The sequence below is a fragment of the Mustela nivalis genome (assembly GCF_964662115.1).
Source record: "Mustela nivalis genome assembly, chromosome: 4".
Lineage (NCBI taxonomy): Eukaryota > Metazoa > Chordata > Mammalia > Carnivora > Mustelidae > Mustela > Mustela nivalis.
Genome location: NC_139023.1, coordinates 34395766 through 34410100, shown reverse-complemented (window position 1 = coordinate 34410100; position 14335 = coordinate 34395766). Strand labels below are relative to the sequence as shown.

The 14335-nt window shown below is 34.7% G+C and overlaps 1 protein-coding gene across 7 annotated transcripts in view; it reads left to right on the top strand.

The window, feature by feature from the left end:
- The window catches only part of N4BP2 (NEDD4 binding protein 2), an 83676-nt gene extending 70785 nt beyond the window's left edge, over positions 1 to 12891 (top strand). For all 7 annotated transcript variants that reach the window (XR_014311210.1, XM_082728859.1, XM_082728858.1 and 4 more), the window contains 4 exons: positions 215 to 403; positions 1374 to 1542; positions 8060 to 8183; positions 9414 to 12891. Coding sequence is in view for 6 of the 7 variants with exons in the window: in XM_082728859.1 (XP_082584985.1) it covers positions 215 to 403; positions 1374 to 1542; positions 8060 to 8183; positions 9414 to 9459 (528 nt within the window). In the remaining variant the exon portion in view is untranslated. The remainder of the gene's footprint in view (positions 1 to 214; positions 404 to 1373; positions 1543 to 8059; positions 8184 to 9413) is intronic.
- Positions 12892 to 14335: the final 1444 nt, after the last annotated feature.

Here is a 14335-nt window from a genome sequence, read left to right as displayed (position 1 = left end):
ATTGGGCTCCCTGTTCAGTGGGGAGTCTGCTTCTTCCTCTCCCTCTGACACAACCCCTGCTTGTGCTCTCTTGCTTTCTCCCTCTCAAATAAATAAATAAATAAATACAATCTTTTAAAAAAAAAGACAAAAAATAGTGCATCTCACTTTCTGAAGAAAAAGCCTATATTTTTCTACTCTTTTTGTGTTTTATTTATTGTCTAACATCTTGTAGGCAAAGAAATCAAAAGAGACTGAAGACATACCAAGTGAACCATCTTTCCAGGATTTTGAGTACCCAGAGTATAATGACTACAGAGCAGAGGCTTTCCTGCACCAGCAGAAGAGGATTGAATGCTACAGCAAAGCAAAAGAAGCTTATCGGATGGGGAAAAAACACGTTGCCACATTTTATGCCCAACAGGTAAAGAGGAAAACAGATTATTATTTCTTTTATTGTCATTTATGATATCTGATTAATCTTAAAGCAGGTAATACTCTTATTGTGACTAGATTAAGTTATTCTGGGGGATGTAGATTATATAAATGACATAAGATAGCCTAATATATAAGAAATGTATGGTTCTGAGAATTTCCTCTCTGTTGAAATGCTCAGTTTCTATGGTTGCTTTTGCATTTATGGCTCACATGAATTACAGTTTATTCTGTCAGTCCATATTTTCTTTTAGGATAAAATCTGTCATTTAGCACTACTTCTAAATAGATACAGGTTTTCTGAAGGAAAGACAACAGAATGTTAATATTGACCATGTCAGAGTGGAATTATGGGGGACTTGTGCTTTCTAGCATGTTTGAATTTTTAGTAATATATCACTTTTAGGTCCAGAAAAAGAAAGTTGCATTAGTATCTTTCAGGGAAGTAAAATTTTGACTCAGGCTTATTGGACATAGTATTATAAGAAACCTATCTGATTTCCTTTTTAGCTTTGTGCTTCCAATATGGATTGCTTTTTGTCATTGAGTGGAGAAAGATATCAAACTGGTATAACCTCGTGAGCCCAAATAACATACCTTGAGGGATGGCTTCAGGAGTAACCACAAGATGTTGAATGAGATCAGGATTATTGAAGGATAACTAATGGAGTCCTTCTTGAGATAGGCGATGTTTATTTAAGTCTTCCTCTTCTATGGTTTTTGGATTAGGAAATCTGTTAGAAATGATGATTTAATATTTTAAGAACTACGTTACTGATTCACCGAAATTCACCTAAACTTTGGTGCCTTCTTGCATAGGCCACTGCATTATTTAAAATTTTAGATTTGTTGTTCCCTCTTTTGTCTTACCTTTTATTTGGGGCACTGTTTATTTCCTCATTTGTCTTCTAAGTAGCAAATAGCAAAAGTGTTTACTGGTGGTCTATTTAAAATAAAAGGGTAGTCTCCATGAGCAGAAGATGAAAGAAGCCAATCACCTTGCTGCTGTGGAGATTTTCGAGAAAGTCAATGCCTCCCTGCTGCCACAGAATGTTTTAGACCTCCATGGGCTGCATGTGGATGAAGCTATAGAACACTTGATGACAGTTTTACAGCAGAAAACTGAAGGTAAAACTTGTGGTAATGACAAATTTAAAATGGAAAATATGGGGCATCTGGGTGGCTTGGTCATTAAGCACCTGCCTTCGGCTCAGGTCATGATCCCAGAGTCCTGGATCGAGCTCTGCATCAGGCTCCCTGCTCAGCAGGAAGCCTGCTTCTCTCTCTCTCCCACTCTCGCTTGTGTTCCCTCTCTTACTGTCTCTCTCTCTCTCTGTCAAATGGATAAATAAAATCTTTTAAAAATGAAGTAAATAGAAAATATGTTTTTGCTTATATTAGTAAACTTGCCAATCAGGAGATTCTCAGTTCACCGGCTGAGGATATCTGTGTCACATTTATGGATATTTGTATTTAGAATCATGCTTCAAGGGGGCCTTCTTGGAAAACTCATTGCCATAGTCATTAACATTTTCTTTTTATTTCCATATCTCATATTTTTTTGTTTCAAGTTTTTAATTCTTGTTAGGTGACTCCCTACTTCAGTTTTTGTATTCCTTTGCTGTATATTAAAGGGGGGGCATGGTATAATCTGAGAATCCTCTGTGACTTATAAATGGGACTTTCAGGAGTATCAGACATCTTTGTTCAGTGGACATTTATTAAAGCTAATGAATGTGTATTATATGCCAGTTGTTCAATAGGTGTTCAGTAAAATGCGGAAGTAAATAAGGTGATGATTTTTACAGAATTATCACAGAAGGCAGGCTTTCGGAGTGTGTGCATTATGCGGGTGCTCCCTTTCTCCCTTTTTGCTTGTATTTTGTCTTTGCAGGTTCAGGAAAGGCCACTACCTGCCTCTTCTCTAAGTTCTACCTCTTCCAAGGGGTTTGGATGAGGATCTTTTTCCATCCAGTATCATGTACTTCATATGCATTAAATTATCTTGTTTCTTTTTCATTATCATTTGGATAATGGTAGCATTTAGAAAAAGTCAATCTGTTTTAGTTACTCCAGACTCCCAATTCCAGAAGTCATCTTCTTTTATCACTACTAGACTATTTTTGAATTCTGAATTTGGCTTTTTCTTTATCTTCCATTTTATTGTGGAGACATGGGAGTCCATGCCCCAGGTATGAACTCATAGCTCCATAACCCTGCCTTGTCTCTGATAGCTATATTATTCTGGTTAACTTATGCATATATGATATTACATATATAATATTTGTAGGGAGGCTTTATACTTTATGCAAGTTTATCAATGTATCATTTTAAGTTTATCAATTAAATCCTTGATGAAATATGATTAATATAGAGGTTGGAAATTCATCTGTTTACCATAAAAACCATGTTGAAAAGCTTACAGTAATATAATGAAACACCTGTGTCCCCATGAATCCAAGTAACAAGTGATAACATTTTACCAGGTATGCTTTACATTTTATTTTTACTCTTCCCTTTGTAGTCTTTCCAGGTATTTTTAAGATTTTTTTTTTTAAAGTAATCTTTACACTAAGTGTGGGGCTTGAACCCACAATCCTGAGGTCAAGAGTCGGTATACACTACCAACTGAGCCAGTCAGGTACCTCTGTTCTTCCCAAACATTTTTTCTTTCTTCCTTCTCTTTCTGGTGGAAATCAACATCTTTCAGTTTGGTTCCTGTCTAGTTTTTAAAATACCTTTACTATATGTACATTCATCAATAATCATTCTGTAGTATTTCTTTTGTGAATTTTAAGAAATAAATGTACATGGTTTCACACTGCCTTCAACAAAACTGTTTATTTTCACTCAGCATAGTTCTCAAGATATGCTCATGTTGATAGTATCATTTTTTTTATTGTAACTGCTGTATAGTATTCTGAGTACATCATAATGTATCCATTCCTCTACTCACATTTAATTATTATGTCACAGTGAGCTTTACTTTGCATATCAACATGTGTACTCTTATTGCTGTCTTTTTTCCTGGATTTTTTTTTTTTTTAAAGATTTTATATATTTGACAGAGAGAGATCCCAAGTAGGCAGGGAGGCAGGCAGAAAAGTGGGGGAAGCAGGCTCCCTGCTGATTAGAGAGCCTGATGTGGGGCTCGATCCCAGGATCCCAAGATCCTGAACTGAGCTGAAGGCAGAGGCTTAACCCACTGAGCCACCCAGGAGCCCCTTTTCCTGGCTTTTTATGTTGAAAAATTAAGAACCCATAGAGAAGTTGAAATAATTGTATAATAGACAACCATATATCTTTTACCCAGATCGATCAGTTGTTAACCTTTGGCCACATTTGCTTAATCTGTTTAAAACTGGTTTTTGCTGAACTATTTGAAAATAAGTTGTTAACCACTGTGGTACCTTACCTCCAAATACCTTGGCATGTTTATCTCTTGAGAACAAATGCATCCTCCTACAGAATCACAGTACCATTGTTACTTTTAAGATATTTAACATTGTTTTAACAATATTGTCTAATATACAGGCCACATCCACATTTCTCCAGCTATATGGAAATGTCTTTTACAGCTGTGCCATTTCTTCCCCCTTAAGCCAGGATCTAGTTAGACATTATATGTTCCAGCTGATTGCCCCGTGTCTGTAGCCTGCAGTAATATAGAAATAGTTTGGGGCACCTGGCTAGCTCAATCAATGGAGCATGTGACTCTTGATCTCAGGGTCATGAGTTCGAGCTCCGTTTTGGGTGTAGAGATTACTCAAGAAAAAATAGGAATAGTTATGTTGCCTGTTTTTTTGTCTATGTTGACATTTTGAAGACTCCTAGCTTTTGGTAGATTGACCTACAGTTTTGTCTGATTCTTTCCTCCTGATTAGATTCAGAGTATTTTTTTGGCAAAAAGACTACATAGGTGATATTGAATTATCCTTGATAAATACATCAAAAGCCATAACGTGGTCATTTTGGCTCATTATTGGTGATGTTAAGTTTGATTTCTTAGCTCATGTGGGACTCTGCTAGATTTCTCTGTGTAAATATACCTTTTCTTTCTAATTAACTAGTAGTTTTTGGCAGCAAGGAGCCTGATGTGGGACTCGATCCTAGGGCCCTGGAATCGTGACCTATGCTGAAGGCAGTCGCTTAAGCAACTGAGCTACCCAGGCATCCCTTAACCCTTTATGTTGCTAGTGAGGATGTTAAATGGTGCAGCCACTATGGAAAAGGTTGGCGTTCCTCAAAAAGTTTAACCTAGAGTTACCGTATGAACCAGCAGGTTCTGCTCCTGGTTATGTACACAAGAGAATTGAAAGCACAATTCATTCACACACAAACTTGTACATGAATGTTCACAATAGCCAAAAAGTAGAAACAACTAAATGTCTATCAGCTGATAAAAGGGAAAACAACATTTGGTGTATCTATTCAATGGAATATTATTCAGCCACAAAAAGAAATCAAGTAGTGATACATCATGCAACATGGATGAGCCTTGTAAACGTTTTGTGAAAGAAGCCAGGTACACAAGGGCCCCTTTTTATATGATTACCATTCATATGAAATGTTCAGAATAGACAAACCAATAGAAACAGAAAGTATATTAGTGGTTGCTGGGGCTAAAAAGTATGGATTGGGAGTGACTGCTCAACAAGTACAGAAAATTTCTTTCTGAGATGATGGAATGTTCTGGAATTAGTGTTTATGGTTGCACAATATTATACTAAAAGCCACTGAATTGTAAATTTTTAAAATCATGAGCTTTATGTTGTATTAACTGTATCTCAATAAAAAAGATTACAAGAAAAAAATAACTTGTGTAAGGTCAGACCCAAGATACAAAACCCTTTCTGAAGCCAGGCCTATCCTTAGGCGTGTTGCCACCTGTGGTAGTCTGTAGTTGCAGTGAGTCACCACCAGGTGGTAGTATTGTTGAACAGAAATACATCCAGGGGACAATCTGTGGCTCTGCCCTCCATTACTTTTAGTAATAAAAGGGGATTGTCAAACTTGGGAGTGAATATCAAAAGAAGTATCTGACCTTTATGTGCCTTCTGGTTGGACTGTGCATCACAGGCACCCATGAAGTTTTTACTACTTTGTAGGGATTTACAGGGAACAGAGGAACAGGTTAAATGGTACCATGAGGATACAATCAATGCTGTGAAAATCTGGGATAAATAAACAAAGTTTTTTTTTTTTCTTTAAAGATTTTTTTAGTTACTTGTCAGAGAGAGAGAGCGCGCACAAGCAGGCAGAGTGGCAGGCAGAGAGAAAAGCAGACTCCCTGCCCAGTAGGGAGCCCAAGGCGGGTCTCAGTCCCAGGACCCTGGCATCATGGCCTAAGCTGAAGGCAGCCGCTTAACCTATTGAGCCACCCAGGTGTCCCATAAATAAACCAAATCTTTCAACAAATTGTAAAGAAAAACCCAGGAGGAAAGGAGAACATTTAGATTAAAAGTTACTTCAGAAATATATCAATCAAATGCAATGTGTGGACTTGTTTCAACTGTGACTTAAGCAAACCACTGTAAAAACATTTTGTTGAGGGAAACTTTTAGCCATTTTTAGAAGCATGATATTAAGGAGCTATTTATAAGATATGGTGGTGATATTGTGTGTGTGTGTGTGTGTAAGAGTCCTTTTTGAAATATACACAGAAATATTTACAAATGAAATGATAAGAAATCTGAGCTGGGCTTAAAAATGAGTTAAATAGATTTTTTTTTTTTTTTAAAGGATGTTAAATGTTAGGAATAGCGTGAAATTTGGGGACCTCTAAACATAAAGGTTAATTCATTCAGTAGCCATCCTTTGAATGCCTACTTTTATCTGAGGCACGCAATTTAACTGTGGAACATTTTCAGAGCAGTGAATTTAAAAATGAGGTGGTATAAATGACTGCCCTAACTGATAAGGGGAGCAGCAGTGAAGGAGTGATGAGAGGGAATTATTATGGGAGTTGAGGTTTTTTTTTAAAATAAACTTTGTAATATCACATCTATGAAGAACAGGGCACAAGTAACAATTGTATAGCATAAAAACTCTTCAAAGTGAATATCCTGTGTATGTAGCACCCAGGAAGAGTTGAATTTTGAACAGAACACTGCTTGAAGTAATGGGTATGGACTAGAGTAGAAATGGAGATCTTGGGGTGCCTGAGTGTCTCAGTTGGTTAAGTGTTTGCCTTTGGCTCAGGTCATGATCTCAAGGCTCTGGGATCAAGCCCTGTGTTGAGCTTCCTGCTCAGCGGGGAGTCTGCTTCTCCCTCTCTCTCTGCCCCTCCCTCCCTGCCCTGCTTATACTCTCTCTCACTCAAATAAATAAATGATGTCTTTTTAAAAAAGGCAAGAAAGAAATAAAGAAATGGAGATCTTAAGCAAAAAAGGAATTAGAAATGCAAGGGCAACATACCCTCTTAAAATTTTGGCCTTGGAGATAGGAGACTTGAAAAACGGTGGATCTGCTGGAGTCTTAGGGCAACTTAATGAGCAGAATATAGAATATTTATATTATGTATATTTTATGCTAAGGTAAAATTTGTGCTGTTTATGATTGAGGAACAAATATTTATTAAATTCATTAAGTCAACTCTTACTTAACACTGTTTTTGTTATTTTATTGTAGCTGTTACTTACTTTATGGATTTATACATTTGATTTTCACCTGGTCATATCCAGAGCAGGATCTATATTCTTACAAGAGGCCTAGGCTCATTTAATATTTAAAAACTATCTCTTTAGAAGAGTTTTTTAAAGGTTTTTTTGTTTTTTGTTTTTTGTAATCTCTGTACTCAACATAGGGCTCAAAACTCACAACCCCGAGATCAAGAGTCACATCTTCTTCCAACCTGAGCCAGCCAGGTTGCCCTTAGAAGAGTTTCTTAACAATTATCTTTAGCAGTAAGACTGTATCCCATTTTCCTGATAAGGAAACTGGCACAGATAGGCTAAATAACTTGTCCATGGTCATACCATCCATCCATTAACAGCAGAACTGTTAATCAGACCAAAGCTGGCTGGCTTCAGAATATTTAATTAAAAGGGTCATTGTGAAGATTTTTTTTTCTTTTTTAAAGATTTTATTTATTTATTTGACAGTCAGAGATCACAAGTAGGCAGAGAGGCAGGCAGAGAGAGAGGAGTAAGCAGGCTCCCTGAGGAGCAGAGAACTGATGTGGGACTCAATCCCAGGACCCTGGGATCACAACCCGAGTTGAAGGCAGAGGCTTAACCCACTGAGCCACCCAGGTGCCCCCATTGTGAAGATTCTTAGTTAATAAATTAAGTTGCCTTAAGCAGTGCCTCACTCCAGGTGTGTAACAATTGTAAGATATCATTAATATTGTTATTGTCATTATCATTATTTTAGAAAGAAATTCTGGTAGGACACAGAAATCTCCTTCCCCATAGGGGAAGAACTTTCACTTGTGTTTAGGTGGATGAGTTGCTTTGAGGCTTCTGTACTTAAACAGTATAGATGAAACATGGATTTAAAAACCTCAATTTGGGGGCTTTTTGAATTTATAAATATCTAAATCCCCATGAAAATAATTCCATATGTGTTTGAATAGTTCAGGTTTGTTTTCTATTGAGAATGTAACATAAATGAATTTTAACTGTTCCAATTCCTGTTGTAACAGAATTTAAGCAGAATGGTGGGAAGTCCTATCTGTCTGTGATTACGGGGAGAGGAAACCACAGCCAAGGAGGAGTTGCTCGCATCAAACCAGCCGTCATTAAATACCTCACAAGCCATAGCTTCAGGTGAGTATAGATTTCTGTTATTGATAATGGCAATTGCCCATATACAGATAGTAAACACTAGTCATGTGCTCAGATGGTTTATTAAAATAGTTAACTAAATTTAACCACCTCGTATTAGCCACAAGTTTATGCTTAAATTATGATACAACATTCCCTGATGGATATATGATGTTCAGAAAACCAGAAATGAAAGACAGATGTGTTTCTTGTTGAAGCAATCACTTGACAAAACTATTTCTATCATAAATTCAAAATATAACAGAAAGTAAGTATAATTGTATTTTTTTGATCATGTATTATCCAAGATAGTGAGATTATATGTATCATAGTTTAAAATTACTATTTATACGTTCATAGATTTCGGAAGGAGTTGGGGGTTTCTACTAAAATATGATTATAATTTGGATTTTTTTAAAGTTTAGCAGAAGCATCCAGTCACTATGAATCTATACATGTCCGTAAATCAAGTGTTGTAATGATCTTAACTAACGAACATGACATGTCCTTTTTCATTAAGTGATTATTATTCAATAACAGGAAATGACAAATAAAGTCTTAAGAATAAGATCTGTTGATGGATAGATTCCCTGAGGATGTTTATCATTAGGTACCAAACCTCCCCTTACTTCTAGTTTTAGTTACATTTATGCCATGTAATAAAATGTCGTTTGGCTACATTATAGGAAATGGTAACATTAATGCTGAGCATGCGAACAGGTGACATTTCAGAGTGTCTGTTAAAAAAGTAGTTGGACTAGAACATTATCATGTTGGAATTAATGGGCTATTGTACAGACTAGTGTTTTTTAAATTTCACATTAAGGGCTTGGAAGCATTTCACGGCCTGAGGAATCAGACTTACGATTATGTTAGATATTTCTTTTTAGTACTCACTTAATGCGTAAAAATAATGTAATGCAGACATCAGCTTATCCTTCAGACAATATGCTCTTCCTTCATGAAGGTCAAATTCAGGTTTGAGAGTTTTGAAAAATCTTAAATAATTACTAAGTTAGGAGTAACCCCTAGCTTTAGGATTCTTTATTTTTAAAATGGATTGAAGGATACATAAGCATAGATATTGGTCCTGGATGATTGACTTAATAAAGGAGAATACTTTGATAGTAAATATTGTATTTGGCATAGACACTTGGAATTGATTACATGCATGATATATTCCTTAACCATTCTGAAATTTTTACCTAAAATAAGTCTTTTTCATTTCTTTAGGTTCTCTGAAATTAAACCAGGATGCTTGAAAGTCATGCTAAAGTAAAATAAACGTCCTTGACTTAGACGTGTGAAGGTTTGTAGGTTAAACTTAGTTTTATTTGCGGTAAATTTAGTCATTTTTACTGTAAACATGTGTTTATTAGAAATGTCCAGTTATAGTAAAAACATTCTGATGATGTTTTTCAGAACTCAAAAAAAATAGTTTTTTACTGAGTCAAATGCCAAATATGTTGTCTGTTATATTAAAGAGAATTTTTATTGATTGTAAAATGTCTAAGAAAAGTATTAGCTGCTGTTTCGAAGTTTGAAGTGCTCTGACTCTTTCTCAGAGAAAAAAATACCTTTGTATTAATTGTTTAACATTTAGTAATATCCTAAAGGCATCTTTGAAAGGTATTTTAAAGTGCTTTGAGACCTGGTTCATGCCCATCAAAGCCTTGTATTAAAAGGAGTAGAAGTAGTAGTAGTAGTAGTAGTAGTGAAGAAAAGATAATCTAACAAAAACACTTGAATACTTTTTGATTTCAAAACTAAATACAAAAAAAAGTTTCATTTTGCCATATCTTACAGGAAGGAAGGCATGCCGTTTGCACTTTCCTTGGTCTTGTATATGATCTTGATCTCTTACCTTTTGTTCTGTGTGTGTGCATTTTCTAGGAAAAAAGTTGGAGCTTGAGATTATATTACAGTTTTATGCCTTCTGTAGGCAGAATTTTTTAGAGAAGGAGAAATGGTTAGATAATCTACCAAGTATTGGTGTCTTATAGAACTGCTTCTAGAGCTGTCTGTGTAAATGGTATTTAAGACGGTACTAAAGAGCTATATTTTATATTTGAAGCATATGATTTCTAAAGTGCAGTAGGTTAAAGTCCTCTATTAATTTAAAGCAAATATAGAAGACATTTTTGATATAATCTTAAAAGGAATCTTTACAATTTGAAAGTTTTTTACCCTTGTTTTTAAATTGAGCCAGCTTTTTGAAGGGAAACTTTGATTGACTTCTTGTGTGTGTGAGCTAAAAAGTCCCGTTAGTATGTCAATTATAATTTCATTTACGCAAGTTTAATGTGGTAAAGTATAATTTTCCAACATGAAACAATGGCTTATTGACTTTGGATATGGAGACTGTTTCCAACATATGTAATTTAACAAATGGTTGTGTTGCTTTTTGATAAGCTTAAAAATCATTTGGATCAGGAATTACAGGGTCGAGCTGTTCCTGAAAGAATCCTGAATTATAGAATGGTTTTCCAAAAGAACAGAATTTTAATGAAAATAACTCAAAAACATGTTTTTATATATCATGAAAGCATGCTTTTAAAAGAGCTATATCATTAAATTTACTTCCTCAAAAATAAAAATAAATTTATTATTTAGAAGTACTTAGTGAGTGGTATTGAAATATTATTCTTATGTTTGATAATAATTTGTTTAAAAAAGAAAAACCAACAGTTTAACATATTTTTTGTAACGTCTAGAAGAGTTATATAAATTAAAAATAAAGCAATTCATTTTAAGAACTTATTATGAAACTACAGTTGTTAGTGAAATAAAATATTTCTATGTATAAATTAATATGATTTAGGAAATGTGAGTAACAGTGCTAAAACCCGGAGTTATTCGAGTGTGTACAGCTGCATACTAGCTTTCCATGTTTTTATAGTTCCTCACCCCGTTTAAAAAAGTGTCGCTTTTGTGCACTTCAGATAAATTTATTTGTGTTATTGTAATTATGATTAACATGGGAGCAATAAAAATGAACAAGGGGTGAGGTATTTTGTGGGCAGAAACCAAATGAAAGAGGTTAACGTTTTCTGCTGTACCAACCTCAACTTTAGGCTTTATTTTGGTATATCTCGGGTATTTTTCTTAATCATCATTTATAAGTATTTAGGCAAATTTTGAGCATCTTGTGTTTTTATGAAGTTAATTCTAAACAGACTCCCACCCCACTGTCTAGCATAGTTTAAACAACATAATTATGAAAGAAAATTTTATAGTTGCTCTTTTCTTGTTTTGTTTGCCCGTTTCTAAATCCTGCATGCCAAAGGTTCAGGGCTTATCAAATTCTTCCCTTGCTTTCCAAATCCTGTGTGTCATAAGTAAAGACAGTGTGGGGATTATCGAAGTTTTCAGGTATTGGTGTATTTGTGCTAATCCAGGACTCATTAAAATGGCTCTTTGCAAGTGTATCGATCTTCTAAAAGTATAACACTTCTGTAGTTTGGAAGGTTTTAGTAACAATTAGTTCTTTTCAGTAGTCTCTCACTTGTATCTACCAGGAAAAAAAAAAAGAGAACTAATGTGGAAACCACAGGGGAAGTAGGTTGGACTGAGGAAACTCTTTAACAGTATTTTCAATTCATCCACTTCCTTACTTCAACGTGATACTTGGAAGCATGTTGTCTTAGATTTATTGGCTGTCCATATAGTTCTGTAGTTCTGTATTATTTTCAAGTTGAGGTTTCATCACTTTATTAGTGTTTCTACACTATTTGCAATTCTATGGCCTTTAAATATAGGACGTATTATATGGTAGAAAATCTGACTTATACTTTAAAGTGTCTTGCATATTATAACACATTTTGAAAAGAAAAGCTAAACTATTCTTCTGTTGGATTGTTTCCAGTCCTTATTTTGGTCTTTCTCTTTTTAAATTAAAATGTTTTGTGTGTGTTCTTAGAAAAAGAAATGTATAATAGCAAGATTGGTTATTTCTGAGCTGGATATTAGAAACTTTGAGACTCAGGAAATTGCTCTGACAATGTTTTAACTGCTCTCAATTTAAGAAAATGACAAAATCTATAAAAAAGACACAAAAATAACGTGTGCTGGGTTTTTTTCCAAGTGTTTTTTCCAAGTGCTTTTCCATTGTGCAATGAGGTAAAGTTTGGTAGTTTTCTGTGGAGTGGTTAAATATTGCGTATTTTTATTTACATGGTAAAGAGAACAGATTTAAATGTTTGTGTGGCCAAAAAAAGTGTCATTTAAAAGGTAAAGTAAGTTTATGTAGAATGTATGTTAATGGTGCTTATTTTTAAAATGTAATTGAAGTTTACATATTACTTAATGCCTCTACAGAATTTAGTAGAGAAAGAAGGCTGGCATACATGTATATCCTGGAGAGCCTTTTGTAACTTAACATTATCTAATGAGAAATTTTATTATTTTCCTTAAAGTTGAGCAGTTGACTTTTATGGTCCAAATGATGAACCTGTTACTAGCAAATGATTGAATTAACGGTGAAACTTCTCATTAAAATATAATATTGCAGCTATCAGTTGGAGAATATATTATAAGATTTTCAGACAGTGTATCAGAAATGTAATGTTTTTATTTGTACTATAAAGAAAATGTAATTTTGCTGTTAACTCTGTACTTTTTTATTGAAAATGTTTTATAACTTTGCTTTTAAAATTTCTTATGAAACCATTTGCAAATTACATACTTAATTTAATAAAATACTTTAGCCACAGTCCAGTGTGAGGAAATCCTTCATTTGATGTGGTAGGGTTAGTGGTTTAAATATTAAAGTGTGTCTTTATATGTAACTTTGTAATTTCAAGGAAAAGAAAAGGGTCATAAAAATTTTATTTCTGTACCACAACTGTGTTCTTAAATTATTTTGCTATAGTAAATTGGGGTCCATTTTTGAACTAGATAAATGGATTAGCTAGGTTTGTTTTTTCACACCTTTGTATCTTTTGACTGATAGCAAAATTAAGAATTGGCTCTAAGAAACTTAAGTAATACTTTAATCAATATTAAAGACTTGTGAACATTTATTCACTCCAAAGCAGAACAATTCACCCATTTACCAAGGACTGCAAAATATCTATTCAACAAATATTTATTGAGCACTCGTTACTGGAGATACAACCTGAGACCGTTTCTCCCCACAGGTATCTTACAATTCCAGTCAGCTATCCCTGTGTAGTTACTTATATTGTGAAACACTTCCATATAGTTATATTTTAAGGCTCAAGAGAATCTTATTACATTGTGTCTTACAAAGTCTTAGGGAAGGTGATCCATTGGCTCATTAAGGGCAGAGGTAACACTTGAACCTGGGTTCTCTAACTCCAACTATAGAGGAGTTACATTTTCATAAGAATAAAAATAATTACTTGGAAAGAAAGAATATCCTATTACCCCCAACTAAGAGGGATGTGGCTACACAGTACATGTGTTTGAAAAACTGCCACTTATAAATCTGCCTTCCTCCCTTATACAAAGGAAGCTGGTATTGTGGGTTTTTCCCAATAACAAACATAAAAGTTCATTTTTCTCCTCATATAAAATTCCAGAGCTGGGGACTGCAGGACCAATGGGTGTGCTCTTTTCCACGGAGTTTTTGGAGATCTGGGATCCTTTTATTTTAGCTCACCACTCTTATCATACCCCAGGTGTGGTCATCGATTCCTAAACCAGGGTAGTGGGTACTTCGAGCTCTAATAATCACATCTGCATTCTGTTGGAGGAAGGACAAAGAAGAAAGGAGCAGTGGGCAGGGGCCAGCGATCTTTTGTAGAAGATTTTTGGAAGTTGCCATGCAATACTTCCACTTACATCTTATTGGCTGGAACTTAGTCATGTGGTCATATCTATCTGCAAGAGAGGCTGGGAAATTGTCTTTATTTCAGTCTACTATATGTTCAGCTAAAATTTGGGCATTCTCTTGGAGGAAAGAGAATGTGCATTAGGGGAATTCATGGCAGTTTCTGCCATATCATTTTTGACCATTGTTTGCAAATAATGTGAAAATCAGTTCTTGTTGCATTCTGTCAACATATCTTTGTTGACGATTATCCTGTGGTAGGAATAATAAAAAAGGAAATCACAGTCTATTTTAACTTAAATATTCAAATAATATTACTAACCAACATGGATGATTAGGGTGGTGTTTCCTGAAGGTTTAA